The sequence below is a fragment of the Ictidomys tridecemlineatus genome, chromosome 9 (assembly GCF_052094955.1).
Source record: "Ictidomys tridecemlineatus isolate mIctTri1 chromosome 9, mIctTri1.hap1, whole genome shotgun sequence".
Classification (NCBI taxonomy): Eukaryota; Metazoa; Chordata; class Mammalia; order Rodentia; family Sciuridae; genus Ictidomys; species Ictidomys tridecemlineatus.
This window is the reverse complement of record NC_135485.1, coordinates 93512875-93539893: the sequence shown is the minus strand read 5'-3', so window position 1 is coordinate 93539893 and position 27019 is coordinate 93512875. Positions and strand designations below refer to the sequence as shown.

General features: G+C 36.1%; 1 protein-coding gene and 1 long non-coding RNA gene across 5 annotated transcripts in view; one reads left to right on the top strand and one right to left on the bottom strand.

The window, feature by feature from the left end:
- Enpep (glutamyl aminopeptidase) overlaps window positions 1–4393 on the top strand; it is an 80153-nt gene extending 75760 nt beyond the window's left edge. The window contains exons 19-20 of the mRNA XM_005330096.5: window positions 2599–2677; window positions 3584–4393. Coding sequence (XP_005330153.1) covers window positions 2599–2677; window positions 3584–3736 — 232 coding nt within the window. The 3' untranslated portion in view covers window positions 3737–4393. The remainder of the gene's footprint in view (window positions 1–2598; window positions 2678–3583) is intronic.
- The window catches only part of LOC110598631 (uncharacterized), a 68670-nt gene extending 46633 nt beyond the window's left edge, over window positions 1–22037 (bottom strand). The window contains exon 1 of one of the 4 annotated variants that reach the window (XR_013426022.1): window positions 21355–22037. This is a non-coding gene — a long non-coding RNA (uncharacterized LOC110598631). The remainder of the gene's footprint in view (window positions 1–21354) is intronic. The other 3 variants (XR_013426019.1, XR_013426020.1, XR_013426021.1) reach the window with 3 other exon arrangements.
- Window positions 22038–27019: the final 4982 nt, after the last annotated feature.

Genomic DNA, 27019 nt, shown 5'->3' with positions numbered 1-27019 from the left:
TGAGCCAGAGGAAGTGCAGGAGTGAATTAGGCAGATAGGAAGTGTAGCATTTCTGGATGAAGACCTATTAGGAGAGAGAAAGTAAAGACCAAGACTCGCAGAGTCATGTAAAAAGTTGGACTTGTGTCCTAAGCAATGATGAGTCACTGAAGGTTTTTAAGTAAGAAAGTGAAATGATGAATTTTACTTTGAAAAGAAGCTCTGGTGGTAAGACGGGGGCCAGAGTGGGATTTGGGAAAAGCCGTTAGCAGCTGTGATAGTCCCAGCAAAAGCCAGTGACAGATTGGACTATGGATGTAATGGTAACAATGAAGAGACAACAATAACATTTAGAACCTGGTGGTAGATTGGAAATGGAAGATGAAAGTGAGGGGACAAGAGTAATGCCTAGATATGAAAAGAAAGGTGTATTTGTATGTTTCTCTGTGAAGCAGAGGCAAGGATATCTTTAGGAGGGAAGAAGCAGTTTCAGAGGTTGGGAGAGTGAAAAATCTTTGAAAAAGGTAATGCAGAGAGGAAGTAAATGAGTTGGCTAGGGTAATATGGGAGCATCATCAGTGTGAGAGTCCATTTAAGTTAAGTTTGAATTCATGAATTTATAATGAAACAATATAGGGAAAGTTCAGTGACTTTCCTTGACAGAACTTGACCACCTGATAGAAGCTCAGAGAAAATGGGTAGTTGATTTCACCTGAAGTTAGAGTTTTTCCAGACATAAGTTATTAAAGTACACGGGAGTTGAGGGCATACAGCAAAAATGTTATTGGAAATGGTAGATAATGTTACCTGAACTAACTAAAGAAATAAGTTGAAAATAAGGAAGATCTAATGGTCCAGGAGAAAGTAGGGGTGGAGATAGCCAAGGGGGCAGAAATCCAAGAATGGTCATAGTAGAAACTAAAAGGTAGATTATGTCATGGAAGGTACATAAATTAAGAACTTCAGGTGCAAATTACTTATGGATGATCACAAGGTATCATGGGAATTTGTTGATTGAAATAGAGTGGAGAATATATCATTGGAAATAAGGTCAAGAAACTAAGGAGCTAACACCGTAAAATCACCTCATGATGGGATAGCCTGGAGGAGCCAGGTGCCAAAGGGTATTGTATTTGAGAGGAAGTAACCAGAGAGAAGTCTTTCAAGGGAGTGAAGGAATAATGGTCTAGGAGCAGCAATGGGGAGCAGGAGCACTCCATTCTCCCCAGCTGTTACAACAAAGAAAGAAGGAAAATAAGCAGGATCTCACTGACAAATAGTGTTTCCAGCAAAGGGACAGTTCCACATGGTTCCAGAAGGCTAGGCAGAAGGTTCAAGAGACACAGGCACATTTTGGATCATGACTGACGACATTAGGAATGAAATGTGTGATGGAATTAAATTCAGTGGTGTCTATGGTAAATAAGAGTGCACACTGGCCCTACCGTACAAAAGATCGTGACTGAATACTAGACTATTTCAACTTTTTCCCAGGGGCAACTTTTCATTCCTTTGCGAATGTCACATTATCGTATTTCACCATCTTACACTTTCTAAGTTTCTTTATATGATTAAAATATTTGTTATCTATCGTATCTGTTACATGATTTTTCCCTAGTTCATTTTTGACTTTTAAATTTGTTCATGGCAGATTCTTTTTAAAATTTGTGTAAAACAAACTTTACCAGTTTTTGTCTTCATAGATTTTGCTTTTGCTAGGTGATAATTTTTAAAGATTAAAATTTCTCCTACTATTTTGTATGTTGCTAAATCTTCCTATATCCTTCCCAACATTTCAGTGCTCCAGCTTTATACAGAATTTTGTGGTTGTTTTCCTTGCACTATAACTAATGGTGATATCTGTACCTGTGTCATACCTTTTTATATGATGGTCTGTAAGAAAATTTCTGCATCTTACTCTTAACCAGAGACTATGCAAAAATGACAGGAATAGAATATCATATCTACAATTCTGTTTTGGTACTTAGCTTAACCAACTTGTTATAACTTATAGTACATTACTAAGAATTTCTCCTGAATAGAATTATTTTTACTTCAATTTGTTTTCTTACTGTGTTTAACTTACTTTGAAAATTACTTTGAAAACATACAGCTCATAACCCCCAAAATGCAGATAGCTACTAAAGCTTCTGCTTTCCAAAAGCAGAGTTAATAGCCTATGTTCAAAGTTCTGCTCCCGCAAGAAGATGCATGGAGTAGCTGAGTTTCTGCTTTATTGATAAGAACTGGGCCCAGTGTCTACACCTAGCTGCAAGGAAGACTGAGAAATGTGGTCATTAGCTGAGTGCTTCTGTGTGCAGGAAAAAAAGTATCTAATTGGAGAATAGAGCAAACAGTCTACCATATCTAAGGAAGTGGTATGAATCTGTCTACAAAGAAACAAAACAAAACAATAACAACAAAAGCCCACAGAAGTTACTAAGCATTTCTCCTGAATAGAACTATTTTTCAGTTAAATGTGTTTTCTTTCTGTGTTTAACTTACTTTGAAAATTACTTTAAAAAAATACAAAAAATAAAAAAGAGATCTTTATTTCTAGAAAAAGATTGAAAGCTCAGGCACTTATACTCCCTTTTATTCCTCTACTTTTCTCTTCAGATTTACACTCAATAACAGAAACCTTGGCCGGATTGTCACTATAGCAGAGCCATTCAACACTGAAGTACAACTCTGGCAGGTACGAAGATAAATTCCTCTCTACTTGTCTAGAAAGGAATATAATTATACCTTTTTTCTCAAATAGAAGTGGTATTATCTCCATTCAAATAAAACAAGACAGAAAGAGAATGCTTGTATCTAATAAAATGTACACCTATTTTTTTTATAAACTGAAAAAACAAACTTTAAAAGTTGAGAAATATGAAGCCTTAGGTTCACCAAAGCCTGAACAGCGAGTTTCCCCTTTCCTGGTAATTATAACTCTGATCAAGATTTGATTAATTCAGGATTCATTGTTTTGGAATTTTAAAACTAATCCCCAATTTCTGAATTTCCAGGGAGGAAAAATGTCCATTAATACTGGACAAAGAAAGATCGTTTGATGTTATTTAGATTTGAAGATTCTTGCTTATGTTAAGAAACAAAATGATTATTTTTTGAATGGAAAATACTACTATGACTGGGTTTTGGGGAGAGTTTTGGAGGGTAGAAAGGAGAATAGAACCAAGTTGAACAGAGATCTTTTTTTATGAATGAACTGAAATAAATGAACTGAAAGCACATTAAAATGCTACAAACTCTTGGAGTAAGAAACTAGATAAAACTGCCATTCCACTGGCCAGATTTTCCAGGTAACACCTGAGGAATGCACAGAAAATAGAAAAGTGAGCAGGAGCAGAAATGGGCATGCCAGCCACTGGCATGCTGCCCTCCTTCCCCACCCTGTCAGAGCCTCTTGGCTTGGCAAGCTGGCAGGGGTCCAAAAGCCGCAGGTCATGCTTCCTAATGGAGAGGCAGATCTCAGTGCTTTGCAATGATACTGAGTGGCCAGGTAGGAAGGAAGCACACCCAGTTTGTGAATGAAATTCTTGAAGAATAATTGAGATTAAAATGGCATTCCTAATTATTTCCCTGTCTTTTCTAGATGCAGAGCTTTTTTGAAAGATATCCAGAAGCTGGAGCAGGAGAAAAACCTAGGGAACAAGTGGTGGAAACAGTGAAAAACAATATTGAGTGGCTAAAACAAAATAGAGAGACCATAAAAGAATGGTTTTTTAACTTATCAAATAACAGTTAATATGTTCAAATGTCATATTTTTTTAATTTGTGAAGTTGTTGTTTTTCCTATTAAGCATTTAATGGTCTAAATTTAGAAGCACTAAGGAGAGAGCCTTATGAATGGATACTGACTTTGCTAAGTACTGTGTTGACGTCTTGCAAAGCTTTTAAATTGTTCCTCTTTGTTTATGAAGGAAGATACTAATAGAGTATTTAATATACTCAGGGATTTCTTCTAAGTGTACTTCATAGGAGATTCTTTACAAACTGAAGAGAATTTAATAGTCATTTTAATGTCTTTAAATATCATTCTTTGTATCTTAAATCTGTGAAAATAGAACAATTTGGTCTTAGCTTTACATTTTTAGTACCAAAGAAACACCACTTAATCTTCTCTCTTGATTGATTTTTAAAGTTTAAATACCAGTACTTGAGGGACATATTACCATCTTAATCTTTATTTTATTATTCAGAGTTACACAGACCTAATATCATTTTATTCACATATGTCTTACTACTTTAAATCCTACCAAAGTAACCTGGGCTTAAGTTTTGCTCGAGGATTGCATGAATTAGCCAAAGAAATGGCTGAATGTTGCCATTGCTCTTATAAAATCAACAAGAGAACTCTTCTTTCCTTTTTAAAAATAAATCTAAATTATTACCTTGAAAAGAATATTGTTTTTTGATGTCATTTTACTCTTGACTAAACATGTCAGCATCATTCCCCAAATAATTTTTCAAGTTGCAAATATGATTCAGGAACCTGCCTTTTTTCATGCTTGGTACTCTTCTTTCTCCATTCTTTACAAAGCTCCTTCAAATATGCTATGAAATTAGAGGGAACATAGTGCTTAACTGTGCTCCATGGATTTTAGAGGAAAAAAGCTAAATAATTGGAAACTGTTCAGGAAAGAGAAAAGGTGGATTATTCCATAAAACTAAATGGAATTAGAATTTAGCTTTGACCTCACCTAGCAATCTAAGTGTGAAAATGGGGAAACCCATGGACATCTCCAACATGACTCTGCATATCTGAGGATATATCTTCTTATAGTTAAGTTTTATATATAAATCCTTAGATCCCAATCCATACAGAATAGCACTGATCAAATTTATATGCATGACTTGATTAAAGACATCAATTTCATAGAAGCTGGTGGCCAGAATATGTTTAATGTGGCACTCGATGCCTAGTAGATCCACAATGTAAGTCCAATAGGCATTTATCTTTTGATAAATGTCTGTGTCCCAAAGTGCTATATCTAGCAAATCTAAATTTACTTGTAACCTTTGGAAGTATAGGGCAATTCAGGAATAGCTTGATAAAAATTGAAGCACAGGGATACAGTCAAAATCTTAGTAATTACTTTATTTACACAACAATATGCCCTAATCGCCCTAATCGTGTACTCCAAACTGTGAATTTTGCTACCACTGTTTTTTTATCACTTCTCAATTCACACAGCTCAACTAGCAAATTCAAATGCAGACTGAAGACAAAAATGATACAAAATAAAACACTTCCAGCCAAATTTTTTATAAATATTATTGTAAATTAGTTCAGAATGAAAAACACATTAACCTTATAAATCATCAAGAAAACCCCAATAACTCATGGGGATTAACATCCTAACTTCAAATTCCAGCCCCAGTCAGAACCAGCACTTAAAGTCCATGTATTGTTTTAAGGGACAAATAAAGAAGTAAGATGGTTCATCCTTCTGCTTTGTGAAATAAACAAAAATTTTAAATGAAAATATAAGTTTGAAGAAGATGGTAAATAAAACAGATTCCAACTTATCAAATAAATACATATACATATGTAAATGGAAATTCATTTAGTATACACACACACACACACACACACAGAGAGGATATTTATTGTGAGGAATTGGCTCATGTGATCATGGAGACAGACCAGTTACCAGCAGCCATCTGCAAGGAGATCTGGGAAAGTCAGTGGTATAATTCAGCTTGACTCTGAAGGTCTGAGAACCAGAAGAGCTAATTCAAGTTCAAAGACAGGAAATGATGAGATGAGATGTCTCAGGGCAAGCAGTCAGGTAGAAAAGGGGAAGTAGAATATTCCTTTTCTTCCATCTTTTGTTCTATTCAGGATCCCACGGCATTAGATAGAGCCACCACATTGGAGAGGGCAATCTACTCTACCAAGGAAGTCATTCAAAGGCCAACTTCTTCTAAAAACTCCCTCACAGACAAACCAGAAATGAGACTTAATCTGGACACCCTAAAGTCCAATCAAATTGTCACATAAAATTAACAATCACAGTTGACCTTATGGTCTTCATTCATTCATTCATTCATTCATTTAATCATTCATTCACATAACTAATATTTATAAAGTTTCAGACATATAATAAATCCCATTTTATGTTCTGGTCATCTTAAATTAGAAATGGATTTAAAAGACACGTGGGAGGAAAATGAGTTGAAAGGATAATGGAGGAGGATGGGAGAAATAGGGCAGAGAATGTCAACTAACTGGCAATTCGTGTTTTGTCCTGATATTTCACCTGGAGAGCCTTTAAATGTTAACATGGCTACATATATAGGCCAAATGTTGTGAACTAACAGCAATTTAGATTATGTGATTTAAAGGTGTGCTAGATATTGCCCGCTGGCAGGGGACAACATTTCTACATTCTTTATGTCCCATCCTTCTTTATTGCACAGCTGAAATGCCAAACACAGCACTCCCCACACTTCACATGTTTGAGGTCCCACCAATGATGTGAACTTTCATGAGATTTGGAAAGAAATTAGAGAAGAGGCAGAACCTACCTTCTTTCCATGACAGTGCAGGGAAAGACAGTTGTGTGGGAAGGCATGAGTTGGCAGCCTTTGTACTCCATGTCCCTATGTACCATCTCTGTGTAGCAAAGAAGTTCTGATATGACTCTCATAGCTTTCTCATTTCTGGGTGACATTAGTAAGTTTTCAGTTTCTGGATCAGAAAGACAAGGATATGTCACCTTGGAACCAGCAGCTTGGCACTGACTCTCTTATTTCTATTTCTCTAGTCCTTTTTTAAAAAATATATATATATATATTTATTTTTTTAGTTATAGGTGTACACAATATTTTCATTTTATTTTTATGTGGTGCTGAGGGTCTAACCTAGTGCCCCATGCATGCTTGGCAAGCGCTCTACCTTTGAGCCACAGCCCCAGACCCCCTTAAGCCCTTTTAGTAACATAAGTTTCTCTCTCAAGAAAATCCTTCTATATTCAGAGAATATACTTAGAATATTTCTTGAACTGACCTCTGAATGATATAGAATGAAAATGCAGATTTTATTTTGTTTTGTATTTCATTTAACTCAATGATCCTTTCCTGCCTATTGACCCTAGTGTGTGTGTGTGTGTGTGTGTGTGTGTGTGTGTGTATATGTATATATATATATATATATTTTTTTTTTTTTTTTTTAAAGCTGGCCAGGCATGGTGGTGCATTCCTGTAATCCCACCAGCTCAGCGAAGCTGATGCAGTAGGATCATGAGTTCAAAGGCAGACTCAACAATTCAGTGAGGCCCTAAGCAACTTAGTGAGACCCTGTCTCCAAATAAAATCTAGAAAAGGGCTGGTAAAGTGGCTTAGTGGTTAAGCTTCCCTCGCTTCAATCCCAAGTATCAAAAAAAAAAAAAAAAAAAAAAAGCTTCAATCTGGGTCCTTTGCTTGGTGTGAATTAATGAAATGGACTGACTCAGAAAGTCCACTCTGGCTCTGATTGCCAGAATATAGGAAAAATTGTGATGGCCAGCACTTCAAATACGGGTTCCTCCCCATGGTAAAGGAAGGTGTTTCACTTTTGTATTATGATACATACGCATATTAGAAGACACTATTGCAATTCCACTCCTAAGACTATATCCAAGGGAATTGAAAAACGATGACCACACAAGAACTTATACCTGAGTGTTCATGGAGACATTACTCATAAGAGTCAAAAAGTAGAAATAGCTCAAATGTCCATCAACTATTAAACTTGAAAATAAGCCATAAAGCACAATATTATTTGGCCCTAAAAAGGAATGATCCAATGACACATTTTAATATGGATGAGCCTTGACAGCATTATACTAAGTGAAAGAAGCTAATTACTATGGGCCACATTTCATATGATTCTGTTTCTGTGAAACATCCTGACTAGGCACATCCACAGAGACAGAAAGGAGATAGGTGTTTGAAAGTCTGGGAAGGGAATAGGTGAGTGACTGCTGAAGCTTTTCCTGTGAGGTGATAAAAACGTTCTAGAATCAGACAATGGTAATGAACATACAACTCTGAATGTACCAAAAACACTTAATTATACACTTTAAAAGGGTGAATTTTATGGTATAAGAATTCTCTCTCAATAAAGCTATTATTTAAAAAGTTGCCTTTCCTCCCTTGGAGTTTCACTAAACTAAATTACAGAGGAGCAGCGGCTCCTGAGGAAGCCCTATCTTCCCTGCAATGGACAGTGACAATTTTCCTTTTGCCAAGGTGTTTACAAAGTGTGTCTCTTTTTAACACTGTTTCTACCTCCAGATTTGAGACTTTGCAAAAAGATTCTTATATTCTGATTCAAAGGTGAAACTGGTTCTTAACATTGCATTCTCCATTATCAGGATTTGAGTTGTTGTTGGCTTTCTCACTACCACAGGAAGAGAGGCTAAGTGGAAAAAAGCAAGGGAAGAAGGGAAGGAGAGTCCTGGCCACACTATTGAGCACCTAGATCTAGCTGCTTCCATACTGCATAGACATCACCTTGTTCTTGGAATCTAATGAGCCTATAAATCTCTACCTTTAAGGTATTTTAAATTCGGTTTCTCTTATTTTCAGTGAAAAGAGTCCACCAGTGCAAGGTCCCATTATATTCTCTCAAGAAAATTTTATATTACTTGGGGGAGTATGTTATGAAAAAGAAATTGTTAAGGCTAATAGGTTATTGGCAAGAAGGAAGAATGGAGGGAAGGAAAGAGGGAATAGAAAAGAAAAATGATGAAATATGATATGTCAAGAGCTTTGTAATGTTTTGAACAACAATAAAAAAAGAAAAGAAAAATGAGAGAGAAGAAAAGAATAAGGGAGTATTTTATTGAAAATGAAAGGAAGATAATAAATCATAATTTTCACCACATATCAGCATGTGAATGGGAAGGAATCTTTACATTTGTCTTGCAATAATTCATTTTCTAAAGGGAAAACCACAGGCAGATTTTTTTTTCTCCATTGAAAACAGAAAAGTAATAGCCCCAGCAAGTGAGACCAAGGTTATATTCATTACCATTAAAACAAAGGCAATCAGTCCTTCAAATTCCAAACATTTACATTGTTATATGTAAAACAAATAAAAGAATTTCCCTCCCCCTCCCCCAATAAACAGAACAGTACAGAGGAGAGAAGATGTCAATACAGGAAGGAAAAAAATAAAAACAAAGGAAGCAAGATAAAGCACATGGCCTAAAGGATACTGAATAGTTAATTTGGTCATGTCTCATATTAAATTATGCGTTTTAAAATGCCTAGGGAGCATTTTAATTATGACAGTTACTAATAAAAAATTGTTTTATAATATGTTGCTTTTCCATGAGAAGGAAAAAGGTTGTCAACTGCAAAGCCTCCTTGTCTGTCCTTGAATCCTCACCCTTTTCTGGAATGTACAGACTCATCCAATTAGAACAGGACCTTACAATATTCTCATAAGATTGGATAAGGTTCAGAGGTGAGGATGAGGGCAGCGTAGCTTCTAAGGGACACTGACAACTTTTGTTTTCTATACATTGAACATATCTGACCAGTATTCCTCTCAACCAGAATTGCTCTCTTTTGTTTTTCTTAGTCTAATACTTCTTTTCCTATATCAAAAAGGATGATTATTAAAAGAAAATGCCATTAACAGGTAAGTACAGAGCCCTGCACCCAGCCACGGTTCAGTACACGTTCTCTTTAGTGCCCAGGCCACTTTCTCTTTCATGCTAGGCGCCATCTTTACTCCACAGAGCATTGCACTTGTAAATCTACCTTCTCCCTATTATATCAGCAACCTTTCCTTCTCTCTTTCTCTTTGCATCAATACAGAATAAATGATATTATTTCCCCAAAAGGCAGAAAAGCAGAACTCTCTAGGTCCCCTTTTCTGGTCTCGCCTCATCTTTACTGTAAAGTTTCTCTGAAGAGTTATTATGCTTATCTAAAATTTCATTCTTGAGCTCATTCTAATAAGGCTTTCACCCCTACTATTTCTACTAAAACTTCCCTTGCTGTAGTCAGCTTTCTAAATCCACTAGTCAATTCTCAAAGCAAATGCACAGAAAATAAATAAGAATAATAAATAGGTACAGACCTTACTGATATTGGTTTAATCTAATGTTAAATTTTAGAATAACTAGACAGATGAATTATATCCTTCAGAAAGTCTATTTTCAATGGAGTTTTGATAATTTTTATTAAAACAGAAGTAAGGATTTTTGAATATAGATGTTCTCTCTTGTTACTTTAATAATCAGATGAACTGAGGGAATCGTTGGTGAATTCTCATGGAAGTTGAGACAGCTGTGTCAATAGAATCCACTCCAAAAGTTGTGCAAGGGTAAGATTTTCCCACATCCATCTGTTCTAACACATACACCATTTTTTTAAATTCCCAGAATTATAGGACATAGAAGGTGACTCCATTTTTTTTTCAATCTGTAAAAGGATTTAATAAAATACTGTTGAACTGCTTCTCAGCCATTTCCCCTTGGAGGAAAATAAATAAATAAAACAATTCTGATTAAATAATATAAAATCTATATGTTTAATCAATGTATCTTTGCAATTAACACTTCAAGATAAATTGAACATGTAATCTAATTGGAAGGATCTATTTCAAAATTATAACAATGCCTGAGTGGCATAACTGATTCTTATCCAAGGAGTTAAAGGTCTAGATTTAGGGATCAATGAAAGCTCAAATAAATGTATACACTTTGTAAAAGATTTATCTGTGACATAAGAAGAAGAATCTATGTTCCAAGTTTTCAGAAAAGTCAAAACTTCAAGTTTATCAAGAAGAAAGCCATAAAAATGTAGATTAAATGTCTGGTAAGTTAACAGATCCATAATTAGGGGATAAAAGGGTATGCTTTTTAATTTTTCTTTTTCTCTTTTAAATAGGAAGTGATAGTCTATACTCTGAGTCCACAGGAAACTTCTCTGATGTTAAGGGTGAACTTACTGCCAATTCCGAATGTGCCCTTTAAAGTGGAGGCATCTTTCAACTGGGCCAATGTTCTGTCTCTTGTCTCCTGCTCACTCCCTTCTCCTCTCCTCCTCAGGAGAAGGAACCAGGCACACATGACTCAACCTTTCCCTTCCTTCTCCTTCCAGGGACTCACCTAAACCTTTCCCTTCCTTCTCCTTCCAGGGACTCGCCTGTCTAGATAGTATGTGTCCTGATATGCTTTTAACAAGGAAGCCAGCTTAGCAACAAAGGCTCCCCCTGTGGTAGGAGAACTGGGAGTGAATGGGTTGAGGAGGCTGTGCAGGATGATAAATCCACCCAACTCTTGTGTTCATCATTATTGCCACACACCTGAACTATGTCTTCCTACCTAGTCTTTAGCTGTAATAACTATTTAACTCCCCATTGGCTAGGAATTCATCTGGGGACAGAGGTAGAAAAGGATGCATATAAATTCTTGATGCACTTAAAACCAACACCAATTCGGAGGTCCATGTAGGCCTGCAAAAAGCTGTATTTGCTCATCCCCTTCTGCTAACTAATATACTACGTGGGATTTTTGGATAAAGGTAGGATTGTTTTGTTAGAGTAAGTAGCTTGACATGAACAAGGGAGATGGAGAAAGGAAATTCAGACTCTGGCCTTGGGCTGCAGCCATTACACTGCCCAGGGACTGCCCTCTTGCAGTCAAACAACTCCCTGTCAATCTGGAGAAAATGGACACCGGCTATGCTGGAAATTTCCAATTTGGCGAGATGTGCACAGGCGCACTAAGCCATGACGGGAAGCCAGACTAACCGGCCCCAATACAGAAAATGCCAGGAGGGAGGTTCCCAGGCCAAATGTAAAAACTCGCCAGGTGGGAAATCCCAGGATGTTTCCCGTGTTGGAGGTGGCCAATTCTTGCACCTCAGGGCCTACTTCCATTTCACTAAATAAACACTCCATGCTTTTTCTGTCTTTCCGCTTAAATCTTTGTTTCAGGAAGAGAAAAAAAGAAGGAAACCAGCTCAGTAACAGTTTGACAAACATTACTCAGTCCCAATTTTCCACTATTTGCCCCTGTAGATATCTGTCAGTGCATATTTGTAAATAAAACTAAATAGTGAGCTTTAAGCTCACATATTAATAACAGAAGCTGGCCTTAATGAGTAATTAAAAGAGTTGGCAAGGTCCTAATGTACATAGGGCTTAAGCTTTATCGTGAAGGATAGTAGTACATAGTTAGAGGGAAACTCCAAAGGGGTAAAAAGGCTGTAGTTTTACATAAATTTGACACCAATATAGAGAGTGACAGTAAAGGAGCACAGTGCATAATGGTACATCTGAATTGGTATGGTGATATCCAGATTAGGTGTTGAGAACTAAACTGAGGCCTCTATCTTATAGACAATTAAGGAACCCACTAAAGTTTTTGAAACAGAGAAATAATGTTGAAAATACAGAATTAGATGGACTAATTTGATTTTTTAAAATGCAGGCTGCATCGAAGAGGTAAGAGAATCAAATACTAGTAAGCACAAAGTCAAAGGAAGAAACAAATTGCCTTCCTTTCCATGCCTTGCCACACCTAGGTACAGCAAAACCTGAATCTCCTATTGTTCACTCCTCAATCACCACAGCATGATTTCTGCATCTTAAATGATTCTTACAAATGTACTACTGACCTATTAATCACTAACCCAAAGACCATTTTATTCATTTGTTATCTAACCTTGACAATCATTAACAACCAGGATGACTGACCACTCTCTCCCATTAGTTATCTAGGGCTGCTGTAACAGAGTATCACAAACTCAGTGGCTTAAACAAGAGAAGTTTATTGCCCTACAGTTCTGCAGGCTAGAGAGTTGAAAGTGTTGGCAGGGGTGGTTCCTTTTGAGGGCTGTGTGGGAAGGATTTATTCCAGGTCTCTCTCCTTGGCTTGGAGATGGCTGGCTTCATGTCCACATGGAATTCTCTCTGCATGTGTAGCTATGTCCAGAGTCCCCCTTTTATAAGGATATCCCTCACTGAACTAGATCCCACCCTGATGAACTCATTTTGACTTGATTACATCTATAAAGACCCCCCTCTCCAAAATTATCACATTCTGAGGTACTGAGAGTTACAGCTACAATATATGAATTTTAGGGGACACAATTCAGCCCTTAGCATCCTCCTTCCTGAAATTTTCCATTCCTTACAGTTCCTTGGGGCTTCCTTGTGGCTTTTTCTCATATATCTCTGACCATGTCTCATTCTCTTTTTCTGCATTGTCTTCCTCCACCTACTTCTTAAATGTTGATATTTCATCATATTCCATGTTCCTTCTTCCTCTTCCATTTTTATTCCACATGCTATCTCTTGCGCTCCATGCCTACATGGTGCTAACTCTTGTCTGTGTAGGTAAACCTCCAAAATATGTATTTGAGGCCTCATGTTTAGCCTGTGCCCTATATAGACTAGACTTATATATCTGTTCATTCATTCTTTTATTCAATGCATACTTATTGAGTGTTTATGTGAGTTATAAATTATTCTACACAGTGGGAAACATACACAAAATCCCTGCTCATGTTGACTAACCTTCCCATGGAGGAGAGGCAACATCTAATAAATATATAAAGTCAGAGAGTGATGAACTATAATAAACAATAACAATGGCAAACAATGTAGCAAAATAAAGGGGACAGAGTAAATAAATGCTGTTTTAGACATGGTGGTCAGGAAAAGGTTTTTGTTTGTTTGTTTGTTTGTTTTTTGGTGCCAGGGTTTAATTCCAGGAAATCAAGCCACATCCCCAGCTTTTTTTATATTTTATTTTGAGACAGCATCTCCCTAAATTGCTTAGGGTCTCAAGAAGTTGCTGAGGCTGAATTTGAACTTTTTCAGACTTCTGAGTTGCTGGGATTAGAGGTGTGCACCACCACACCCTGCCAGGGAGGTCCTCTTTGAAAAGAGACAATAAAGAGATCTGAATCACCAAAAGCCAAATGAATATCTCCAGCTAACCCACAAGCATCCCAAACTTTTTCAGATTTCAGCCCAAAATGAAACTTATTGTCCACCCCCACCCCCCCCCACACACACAAATCTGCTCTTACAGTATAAGCACTCTTCTAGGAACTTCTGAACTTCACTTATCCCATATCTAATTCATTAGTCACTAAATCTCATTAATCAATATTATTTCTGAAATATCTCTCAACTCTAAGTTTTCTTTTGTATACACACATTCACTACCAATTCTTACCTCACCTATCACAATGGCCTCTTTCCACCCAGCTACGCTATTAGCAGATGAGGTTTTCTTAATGAAAATCTGAGCATGCCGCTCTTTGGCTCTAATAGTCCCTCTCCTTCTTATCAATAGAATTCAAAGCACTGAGCCTATCACTCAAAACCTTCCAGAATCTGCATCGCTCCAAATTTATCCTCTCACAACCAAGCCATTGTATGCTAGCTTCAACTTTTTCATGATGGTCATAGATATAAAATTTTCATTTTTATACTTGCATATTCTAAATAAAACTGATACTCTAGAAAAAATAAAAAAGTGAGCTGACTTTTACTGCCCAGAATGCCTTCTCCAAATTTAATCACTTGGCAAATACTTGTATCATTTCTGTGATGATGTTTGCTTTCTGTCCCTACGGAACTCCATACTTTTGTTCCCACAAGACTAACATCATTCATCATAGCCATTACCACTACTTGCTCCAATGTGTTAAACTGCCAGCTTCTTAAGGTCAGAGCCCTTGTCAGCTGCATCTTTGTATCACTTTATTTACACAGTGCCTAGAACACAATAAAAATTCAATAACTGAAACCACAAAACTCTGGTGAAGTTTAAAAAATAATGGAAAGCAATTCCATGTTCATAGATTAGAAGACTCAATATTGCTAATATGTCAATTCTTTCCTACACTTGATCTATTGATTTAATGTAATCCCAATTAAATCCCAGCAAGCTTTTGTAAGTACCAATAAACTGATTCTAAAGATTATACAAAAAGCCAAATGCCTAGAAAATAACCAACACAATAGTGAAGTAGAATAAGAATGTTGGAGGATTCAACATTACCTGATTTCAAAACTTAAAATAAAGACATATTCAAGAGACCATGCTGTTTGTGAAAGAATAGATACCTAGGTCAAAAGAACAACTAGTCCAGAAATAAACTACACAAATATAATCAACCAATAGTTGACAAAAGAGCAAAGGTGATTCAGTGGAGAGAGTATAGTCCCTTTGTAGGAAATGGTGCTGGGAAAATTGGACTTCCAAATGTACAGGGGAAAAAAATAAACCACACTTTAATCTTTCACAAAAGTTAATTCAAAATAGAATATAGGCCAAAATGAAAAAGACAAAGCTATAAAATTTCTAGAAGAAAATAAAGAAGACTGAATTTGATGATGAGTCTTTATGTACAATACCAAAGCAAAATGCATGAAAAAAAATTTAAGTTGTATTTAACTGAAAATCAAAACTTCTGCTCTTTAGATATGAAAAGATACTGTTAAAGCAATGAAAATACAAGCCACAGATTGAGAAAAAAACTTACAAAATACATATCTGATGAAAGTCTAGAATTCAAAATATACAAAGAGGGTTAATGACATGATAGAGTACTTTGCCTAGCATGAGTAAGGTTTCCAGCACCAAATGGAGGAAAAACACAAATTCTTAAGATTATATAAAAAGAATAATAACAACCCCCAACTAGCCTATATTAAAAATGGCAAAAGATGTTTGTGACAACTACAAGTATGTTTGTATAAGTTCACACACATGTATTACCACAATGAAAAAATAAGAATATTTACATATACCCTTATATCTATGGCCATATTCTATGTCAAGTATTTACTAGGATTGTTCACAAGTTTTCAGTTCCTTCTCTTCTTCTGGACTTATGGTAAAACTGTATCACCCCACATCAATGAACAAGACATTGCTGTTAGACTTTGTTTGATCATGGAACTGTATCATATGCCATTCTTAAGCAAAAGCTTGAAGAGTCAGTAGAACTTCAACATGCTCTCTCTTTCTTCTGGCATAGCCACTTACAAAGTTATAGATAGTGACTGCTTCATCTACCAGTTTGAGGAGGAAGAAGAATGATGATGTGAAATAAAGCCTTAGGTCAAACCTCAATGGTGTTTAACATGAATACAAAATAAAAATTGATGTACTAAAGTTAAAAAAATTAAAAAAAAAACAGTTCACCAAAGGAGATCTGAAAGATAGTCTACCTATGAAGATAGATGGCATATGAAAAGATATTCAACTTTATTAGTCATTAGGAATTGAAAATTAAAATGAGATACCACTACAAATCTATTAAAATGTTTGGAACTCAGAAACTGGCACTATCAATTGCTGGTGAGGATGTAAAAAAAGAAACTCTTCATTTCATTGTTGTTAGGAATACCAATTGTATAGCCATTCTGAAATCAATTTGGCATTTTCTAACAAAGCTAAACACAATCTTACCATACGATCCAGCAATAGTACTTTTAGGCATTTACCCAGATGATTTAAAATGTTACGTCCACACATACCTGCACATGCATATCTATAGCATATTTGTGTTTAATGGAGAAAAAATTGAAAGCAACCAAATGTCCTTCAATAGGTGAGTGGAATAACAAACTATGATACTCCACACAATGGAATATTATTCAGTAATAAATAGAATTTAGCTATCAATTATTAATATACATTCAAAATTTATTAGCTATCACTTATTAATATACATTCAAGATTCATTCATGTCACAAGAAGGCACGAATTAATCTTGAATGTATATTAATAAATGAAAGGAGTCCGTTTGAAAGGCTACATGGTGCATTATTCTAATCATACAACATTTTGGGAAGCAATTGTAGACAGAAACAGTAAAAATATCATGACTGCCGAGGGCTCAAGACTGGGAGAGGGGTAAAAAGGTGAAGAACAGAGAACTTTTTAGAGCATTCAAACTCCACTGTATGACATTGTTTATGATAAGTATATGACATTGTGTTTTCCAAAAACTATAGAATTTTATACCACAGAGAATAACCTTAAGAAGCATAAAATAGAAAATAATATCCAGTTAAGAGGTCAGGAGAACTTAAACCAATTAGAAAAAAATGACTAGAATTCTAACTATAATTACAGGTATATTTATAACCGGGGGAAGGTGCTATCCTCTGCATCTGTGAAAATAAGTACACTCTATAAGATTAAGGACACAAGGGCTGGGGCTGGGGCTCAGCGGCAGAACACTTGCCTAGCATGTGCAAGACCCTGGGTTTGATCCTCAGCATCACATAAAAATAAATAAAATAAAGGCATTATGTCTAACTACAACTTAAAAAAAAAGATTAAGCACAAAAAGAAACTATACACAAGCTCTGTACTTTTGTTGACACAATTATTTCTTAGAAAAATACTGATTAAGAATTTTGATACTGCTATGCACATATGGTGGAATTGAACAATTAAGCAAATAGAAGGTAGATGGCTAGGAGCTAGGTTTTGCACTATTGGAGTCGAAGGTTACAGATAAGCAGGGAAGGAGGCTAGAATGATCTACATTGTAATGGATTAGAGTTTGAGGCATCAGCATGAAGTCATGTTTAACTTAATATAGATTCTGATTGTGACAGAGTTATTTACAGAAATGTGTATATGTAGGGGTCAGTACACACTCATGTATGTCCCTAGTCTGTCAGTTGATAAAGACTAGAAGCAATAATACTGTAGTAGTACTGAGTACATGTAGCACCCATATCTCAGTTTCTAATATCATTCTCCAATAAAAGTAACTATGATCCCTTGGGAAAATGGCTAATTCTAGAACTGGGGCAAGAAATATACAAGATGAACCTGTAGCATCAAAAAATGCAAGAAAGTAAGGAAATGCTCAAAAACAAAACAAACCACCCCACAATCACAGGGATAAGTTAGAGAGACAGAAGAGCCCATTGAAAGAGCTCCAAGTTGCCAAAACCAGACCAAGTTGAGCAAGAAAATAAAGTGGTATTGAGTTATAACCCAACGTACAAAATAATTACTCAAGATCCCACACTTGGTTTTGTCTGTGTTCTATTGCCATAACTGAATACTATTGGCTGATGAATTTATAAGGAGGAACCATTTATTTAACTCATGGTCCAGAGGCTGGGAAATCAGACAGCATGGTGCTGGCATCTGGAGACAGCCCTCCTGCTGCGTCATGACACGGCGGAGGGCATCACATGGCAAGACAGAGCAAGCATGCCAGCCAGAGCTCACTTTTAGAACAAAGCCACTCCCTCAATAATTTATTAGTCCATTACTCCTCGAGTGGATTCATCCATTAATAAGGGCAAAGCCTTCATGACTCATTTCCCAAATATCCCACCTCTAAAAAACATTAATATTGGCATTTAGGGATTAAGTTTCCAACACATGAAATTAGGGAGACATATTTAAATAACAACCACACTGATATAAATAAATGATTAAGTAAATTAACAAATGGAGGACACAAATCTCTTGTTGAGAAGGCCATAGAATTAATGTAGATACTCCTTTTTTCAAGGAAGTAGAACACAGATTCCCCATCTATAAGTGTAGACTATGCATAGTGATTTCCTTGAAAAGAATACAGTATTGAAAAGGAAAAAAGAGACAACTGTAATGTGGCCAACCGGACCAACACTACCTCAGCCAGGTGTTCCCAGTCAACATCAACAGTGATAAATCATATCAATAATGTATGCTCTTGATATGGCATGTGAGAATGGCACTATAATTCTGTGGCCACCTAGCCCCCCAAAACCTTAAACCCCAAACCAATCATGAGGAAAACATCAAATAAATCACAATTAAGAGACACTCTACAAAATATCTGACCAAAATACTTGGGATGATATTGGCCAAATTAGATTGTTATGTGTATGTACAAATATGTAACAATAAATCTCACCATTATGATGCACCAATAAAAAAATATTTTTAAAAAAGCAACCTGAAAAATAAATAAATAAAATGACTGACCACTCTTCAAAACTGTCAAGATCATCTCAGAACAACAAAAGTCTAAGCAATTGTTCCAACAAAGAGACTAAGGACACATAATAATTAAGCATAATGTGATAATCTGATTGAGATCCTAGAACATAAAAAGGACATTAAATAAAAACAAAGAAAATTTGTTTAACTGCAAAAACAAAAACCAAGGAATTTTGAATAAAGTATTAACCTAAGCCAATAAAAATAAAATTCAATAACAACTTACCAAATGTAGTTATTGGTTCCTTAACAGTATCCCCCTTTCCTAAATTTCATCTAATAGGATGGATTAGAAATGGCTTGGACTTTGGCATTAAGATCTGATCCAGATCTGATCTCAGTTTTACCTGGATCTTGAGCAAGTTACTTTTAACTTCAGTAAGGCCATTTCCTCATTTTAAAAAGTTGACAATATTTGCTTCGTAAGACTTGTAAGGATTAAATCTTTATTGAATACATAAAACACCTAGCACAGTAATAGGTTCATAGCAGGAGATTGATAAATGTTAGAATCCGATAGGAAAGGTAGCAGAATACAACAATTACTAATTGGGCATTATGTAAAATTGTGGATGTGTAACCGACGTGATTCTGCAATCTGCATTTGGGGTAAAATTGGGAGTTCATAACCCACTTCAATCTAATGTATGAAATATGATATGTCAAGAGCTTTGTAATGTTGTGAACAACCAATAAAAAAATAAAAAATTAAATAAAAAAAAAAAAGAGAAAAAAAAAGAATCCATCCCATTTGCAAGTTACAGTGAGATATGGAAGTCAAAAAAGGCAGGTCTTCTATATCATGTAAAAACACTGAATGTTTATTTTAAGTCTCATGTTGTAGATTAATACTTTGCCATCTGACACTTGAGGGGTGGGTATTGCTTGTCAGAAATTAAAATATTTTGAATGCAATATGCCTTTGATAGGACATAAAGCCTCCATCAGCTATTAGAACTTTTCATAAATCTTCACCTTGTACTCATCCTGTATTTGCTTATTTGAGATCTAATTATGTCTTGCCTATCTGAAAAATCCTTTCTGAATATCCCTTATTTTATTAAAAAGGGAATGGGGAAAAGTGAATAACCATTTAATTCACTATAATGGTTAATAAGAAAAGTGATAGACTCAATGCATTTAGTCATGACTTGTCCCTTAATAAAAAGTGGGTTTTCTTTCTAGCAGCAAAAAGGAAATTTAGTTATATACACCCCAGGTGTATATACTGCCTTAATTCTGAAATACAAAAATATAAGCTAAAAGTAAGAGTGTCTTTATTTTCTATTTGGATCCCAACAAAAATCAAACACAACTATTAAGAGCCAAAAAAAAAAAAAAAAAGAAAGGGAGAAAGGAAGGAGAAAATAGAAGAGAAATAAATGAAAAAAAAGACAAAGAAGAAAACAGACTATTTGTGAGGAAAAAACATGGAAATGTGAATAACAAAGTAATGCAACTTCCAAAATAATTTCCAGTTCCTTCCTGGCTGTGGGATAAAAGCTCTTTTTTCACTAGATTAGTCCTCACATTAAGAAGAGCAGCCTCTGGTGGCAGATTAAGGATTTTATAAGTGGCCCTGCAGAAACCCAAATCCCTTCCTTTTCTTTCTTTTACTACTTGCTCTGAGCAAGCTCAGAGCCAGAACAGCTAATCAACTTTAGCGATTATGTGTAATTTCACCTGAATGTCTTTAATACATATATTTTATTTGTACTCTTTTTTTTATATGTAGTTGTAAAAGCTACTCTGAATATCTCGAATACAAAGATGGGCTATTAGCCAAATGGGCTAGGATCTGAATCATGATAGGGTGGGGTGAGGAAATATTTTAAGGAACAAGCGATTGTCTGAAATTTTCATAAAGACAGGTACGATGAACTTAAGTCTGGCTCTCGCTAAGCCTTCTTTGTCTCCTTATTTAAGGAGTAATCAAATAACTCTGAGAAAAATAGAAATTTCTGAGAAGCAACCTTCTTTGAACTTCACCATTTTTTCAAAGGGATCGCCTTTGGAAGACAGGGATGGGGAGTAGCGCTTCACCACTTGCCTCCCAGGCAGGCAGAGGCCCTGGGTCCATATCCTCCAAAGCAGTGCCTTTCTCCAACTGTGTGAACTCACCAAATAATGAATGATCCCGCTCCTCCCCCCCCCCATTGCTGCATTTCTCCTTCCTCTAAACTCTATCATCCAAACCCTTGGATTCTTGTCAATTGCGATATTAAAAATGAATAATAAATAAAATGTTCCTCATCACTTATTGCTATAGAAACTGTTGTTACCTTGGATGAACGCAACAAGGGGAGCTAGACGTGAGAACCGACCTTAATGGCAGGTGTACTGTGTTGCAAACTCCCTACCCCAGCACACTCACAAATCCACCATGAAGCCTCATGAACATCCAGGGCCAACGCTGTTTGTTTCCACAAAGGACAGGAGCAGGGAGGTGGCGGGAAATCGTTGAGAGCTGGGATGAAAACACAAGCCTTCCAGAGAGACACGGGGGAGCTTCACCCATTATCACCTCTAAGAGTCAGGTTCCTCCGTCTGGGAAGGAGTAGACATGGGGAAAGCCGCAGATTTTGACCTGGCGCACCCCTCACGGAGCCTCGGGGATCGCCCTCTCCGAGCCTGGCTCGGGTGGCCCGCTGGGGTCGCGACGCGCCACCAGTGCAGCGCAGCGCAGGCGAGGCCCCGCGCCCTGGGCGACCCGGCGCACACCCGCGCCTCCGCCTTTGCCGGGACCGGAGCCGGCAACCGCCTCCACCGCGCCGCGGCCTCGGGGCCCGCCTCTTCCGCAGGGTTGCAGTCCCCTCCTTGGGGCCGGTGCCTCCTCCAGTTCCGAGCGTCGCTCCCCCACCTCCGAGCGAGGAGCAAGAGATGCGCGTGGGAGACCAGGAGGACGAGGACCAAGCCTTAGACTTTTCAAAATAAATGGCGCGCTTGGTGTTGGAGGGGAAGGAGGAGGCCTCGGGCTGGGCGGACTGACACCCAAACCCGACTGGCTCCAGCTGGTTCCTCGCTCCGGGAGGCGGGAAGCGCGCCCCGCCGGCAGGAAGGGCACGTCTGCTCTGCCGGGTCCCTTGGAGCCCCCAGCAGGACAGTCCCAGGCCCACGTGTGGCACAAGGGTTGTACCCTGCCTGGGACTTAGTTCAGACTCCCTGGAATAAGACCTATGGTTCCTTCAGTTGCAAAAGGGGGCTGGAAAAATAAATAAATAAAACCTTGACTAGCCCTCTACTCCCATGAGTTCCTCCTAAAATTACTTCAAGGGAGAGTGAACCATAAAACAACATTACCTTTTTGGGAATAATTAATATTATCATTTAATTTTTTTTGATGTTTCTCTACTGGTCTTACACGTGCTTTCAAATAAATTAATCTAGATTATGTTTTATTATATTTTATTTATTAAAAATTGCTACTTCCTCATAGGAGTGCTGCAATGATGAATTAATATTTGCTAAGCACTTGGAAGCGAAAATTACATAAAACTTGGCGGAATCACTCAATTATTATTGATGCAGAAAAACAATAACTTGATGGGACTGGTAACCCGGGCCATCTGCTGTTAACTGAAATCACATTGTGCAAAAGCTTTGCCTATTCAGGCCAAGTGGTGAAGTTCAGGAATAATTATTGAGTAATTTAAATTCCCCAGGAAATGGAATCCTACTTTGAGGGGAAAAGTGAGTCTCCTGATTTTATTTTGTTTTTGCTCAATTCTTGTTATAATATTTTATTGTCTAAGTGGATAAATTCTCAATTTTTATTTATATTTTCTGCAATTTAAAATGAGTTATTTTAAGACCAAGAGTGAATTAACAAAGTGAGAATTAAATACTTATTTTTCTTTCACAGGAACCCTACTATTTTTAAATTTAAATACATCTCCAAATAATTTCAAATATTTTTACATCAACCATTAGTTACACAACTGCTGGCCAGTAGACAGGAGTAGAGTTGACATATCTAATTTTTCAGAGGTGCATGTTAACGGGAACAAATATAGGCATCACATCTAGAATTAGATTTCCATTTAAACTTGTTTCCATCAAAGCACTCTTTTATAATTTTTAAGACAATTGCTTCAATTCTCTTCTTTACTTCACTAATGTCCACTTGGATACAGCCCTCAAAATTATATGGTACCAATTATGTTTCAAAAGTAATCTCAAGAGTTTTAGAAATAAATTATTTTTTCAACACAGGGTTTTAAAAAGCAATGTTCTAAAAGACCTGGCAAGCAGCACTAATCAATCATTGCGAAACTTCTCTATATTCAAGGACAGAAAACATTAAAATTTAATATCACAAAAGTAGGCCAGACCACTATCATCAACATAATAATCATCATCATTTATATAACATATTAAATTACTCAGTGTAGGAGTGCCAGAAAATGAAGTAATGTTGTGAATTCACTAGAGGGAGCAATTCTTTTTAGTAAATTGGTATTACTTAGCTCTATATATTTAGTAATCCTAGAGTAGATCTGGTCATTTAACATAATGTGAGAATAAAAATATGCAGAGTTCATAGGAGAGATCTTAGTGAATATGTACTGTCATTTCAAAAGTCCTTTATAGTTTTTCTTAAAACATCTGAGGAGAAAGGAGCTTGAGAATATAAGATAGAATAAGTCCAAGGTAATGATAGATCAGTTGAATATCTGTCAACATTGCCATTTTAATTTTCACATTTGTACTGTTAGATAAAGAATTACTTGTCCACTAAAATTGGCACAGCATCTAATCCAACAACAATCTCAGTGACAATAGCTAGTTTCCAAGTGTCTGGTATAAATGCAGACAAACTCAGATTTAATTGACTAAAGCAGCATGACAGATGTTCAGACCTATTCACACTTTTGCTATATGTTCCTCTTTTTAGCTCTTTGTGACTTAACCTCAACAATTCATTTAGATTGTTGTCCTATTTGATGCACTTCATCACTCTGGATTTGAGGCAGAAAAACATTTTCTAAGCAAAAATTAATATGGAATTGATAAATAGTATTCTTACTATCCTAATTTTAATGTTTTGATTACTTGTAAAATAATAGAAATTTAAAAATAAAATAAAATTTGAATTATTACTGTTTAATTAGTGCCAAATTTAATAATATACATGATGCTAACTTTTCAAAAATTACCGTTTTATTTTCTTACCTACTGAATATTTAATATATTTGTAGTGAATTAGTACTTGATGCAGGAAACTGTTAGGATCTGAGCATTTAAAGATAATCCAACTAGACCTTTAAAAATGAAATTATATTTCTTGTGGCATTTGCAGGTAATTGGATGGAGTTGGGGAATATCATGCTAAGTGAAGTAAGTCAATCCTAAAAAAACCAAAGGCCAAATGTTCTCTCTGATAAGTGGATGCTGATCCATAATGGAGGGAAACATGGGGAAAATGAACTTTGGGCAAAGGAGAGGGAGGGAAGATGGGAGCAGGAAAGATGGTGAAATGAGATGGGCATCATTACCCTAAATACATGTATGACTGCACATATGGTGCAAGGCTGCATCGTGTACAACCAGAGAAATGAAAAGTTGTGCTGCAATTGTGCACAATGAATCAAAATAGCATTCAGCTGTCATACATACCTAATTAGAATAAATAAGTAAATAAATTTTTAAAAATTAAAATTAAATTATTTTTCAATAATTCAATTATAATTAAGTGAAGAAAAGAAACTCAACTATGTATTTTCAAGCTTCCTCAAGTTTCTTACTGAAGGGAATGGTATTTCTTCTGTTTTTAAATCACTGGAAAACCATGATAAGAGCTGAGTTTACAGAAAGTTCTATAGTCTTCCATATGAGACATGTTTAGAATATAAACTGTCAACTCAGTTCCAACTCAAGTATTTTCCTTTTTATCCTCAAGTCAAGTTTTCCTACTGTTTATTTGTTTGTGTAACTCTTTTCCCTAAAATGCCAGTTTTTTAAAAAGTAATCTGAGTACTTGTGTTATTGTATTGATGGTTTTTAGTTGCTTTGCTGAGACAGGATCTTGCCCAGCCTGGTTTCCATCTCCTGGGCTCAAGTGATCCTCCCACTGAGCAGAGGGGACTACAGGCTCATGCCACCTCACCCAGCACACTGATGGCTTTGATCTGAATTTTACTTAGGAATGAAGAGGACAAAGGAGATTTGGTGACAGGTGAAGCCCTGGTAATAGTGTATATCATGGTAAATCTCTTTTCTTTCCTCATTATATCCTCTAAAATATTGTATTGTTCTACAGTTGTAATACATTGAGTAAACTATGGGCTTTTATGAACTGTAGAAATGTATCAAAATGTCAATGAAATTACATTCCATAATATGGAGATGTGTATTCTTTGTTATGCTCACAGTGTCTCTTCAAATCTTTTTTATTCTATGACTAAAAGTGTAACTTTCAGAGCCACAGAGGAAAAACCATGACTGAAATATATTAGGGCTGAAGGATTATACAGGTTGGAGATGGATTAATTTTCTTTTGTCAAACACTGAAAACTCACTTTAAGCTACATGGTTTAAAGGAAACAAATACTGGGTTACCTAAATGTTCTAGATGCCAATAACAATAAGATATTTTAATATTGGCATTAATTTGTAGGGAGAGTTGAAAAATTAATATCCAATTACTTTATGTTTTAAAATTTATTCTCAGGGCTGGGGATGTAACTCAGAGGTTGAGCACTTGCTTAACATGCACAAAATCCTGGGTTTAATCCCCCAGCATTGCAAAAAATAAATAAATGAAATTATAAGAGTAGCTCTCATTATTGAAAATAAGTATATTGTAATAAAATTTACATTCCATAGTCAAAGACATTCTGGTAATATTTTACTTTGATTATGCTATATTGTCCTTAAAACTAAATTTTCAAACAGAGTTTAACAATGGCTTTCAAATTAAAAGCCCTTAGCCTTTCAAAGAACAGAACTAAATATGTTAACTTTTACATATTTTTAATATTTAACATTAAGTCATATATAACCATTTGATATGAAAAGTGAGTACTACTATTATTGTTGGCAATGTACTTTCTTAGAAATTTTTTGGATTCTAAATCGAGACCAGTGTTTAGGAAAACTGAATTTAATTGCCATGTACATTGAAAATGAGAGCTGTCCTTTCTCCTTAGTGATGATTAGGATTACCTCATTTACCACTGCAAGAAAAACGTATTTGTACCTATTTAGAAATCCTTGGCCCTTGGCTTTCTTTGTATTTGCAGTTTATAAATGTTAATCCCAGTGGATCCCAGGGACTGGACAAGGCTCACAGGCCAGGAAAATGCTTTGTTGAAGTGAAAAAAAAGTAGACATTTCCCCTCAGTTATAATACCAAGAATTTAATAATATAATAATATAATCTAAGAATCTTGGCATAGTAACTAAGATTTTAAAGGTTGATATATTTATGCATAATTTGCCTTACTTGTGTATTTTTTCTACTTAATCTATACTAATATTATAAAACAAAAATAATGATGATGAGAAAATAACTTGGAGGGCTCAGCCTGGGGAAGGAATGTTAAGAAAGGGTTTTCACCCTAAGATTTTCCAGGACAGAACTTTAAAGATGTGTTTTACATGGCCATATTTCTTGGGGAAGAACATTGGGATTCTATTTATTATAATAAATAAAAAAAATTCCTGTGGTATATATACACAATGGAATATTACTCAGCATTAAAAGAGAATAAAATATGGCATTTTCAGGTAAATGGATGGACTTGGATACTATCATGCCAAGCAAAGTAAGCCAATCCCCCCAAAACAAAGGCCGAATGTTCTCTCTGATAAGTGGATGCTGATGCATAATGGGGAAGCTTGGGGAAAATGGAGGAACTGTGATTGGGCGAAGGGGAGGGCTTTAATGAAAGGGGCATAGGGGCAGGAAAGATGGCAGAATTAGATGGACATCATTACCCTAGGTACACGTATAAACTGCACATATGGTGCGATGCTACATCATTACAATCAGAGAAATAAAAAGTTGTGCTGCAATCACAAATTTGAATGCAATGAAA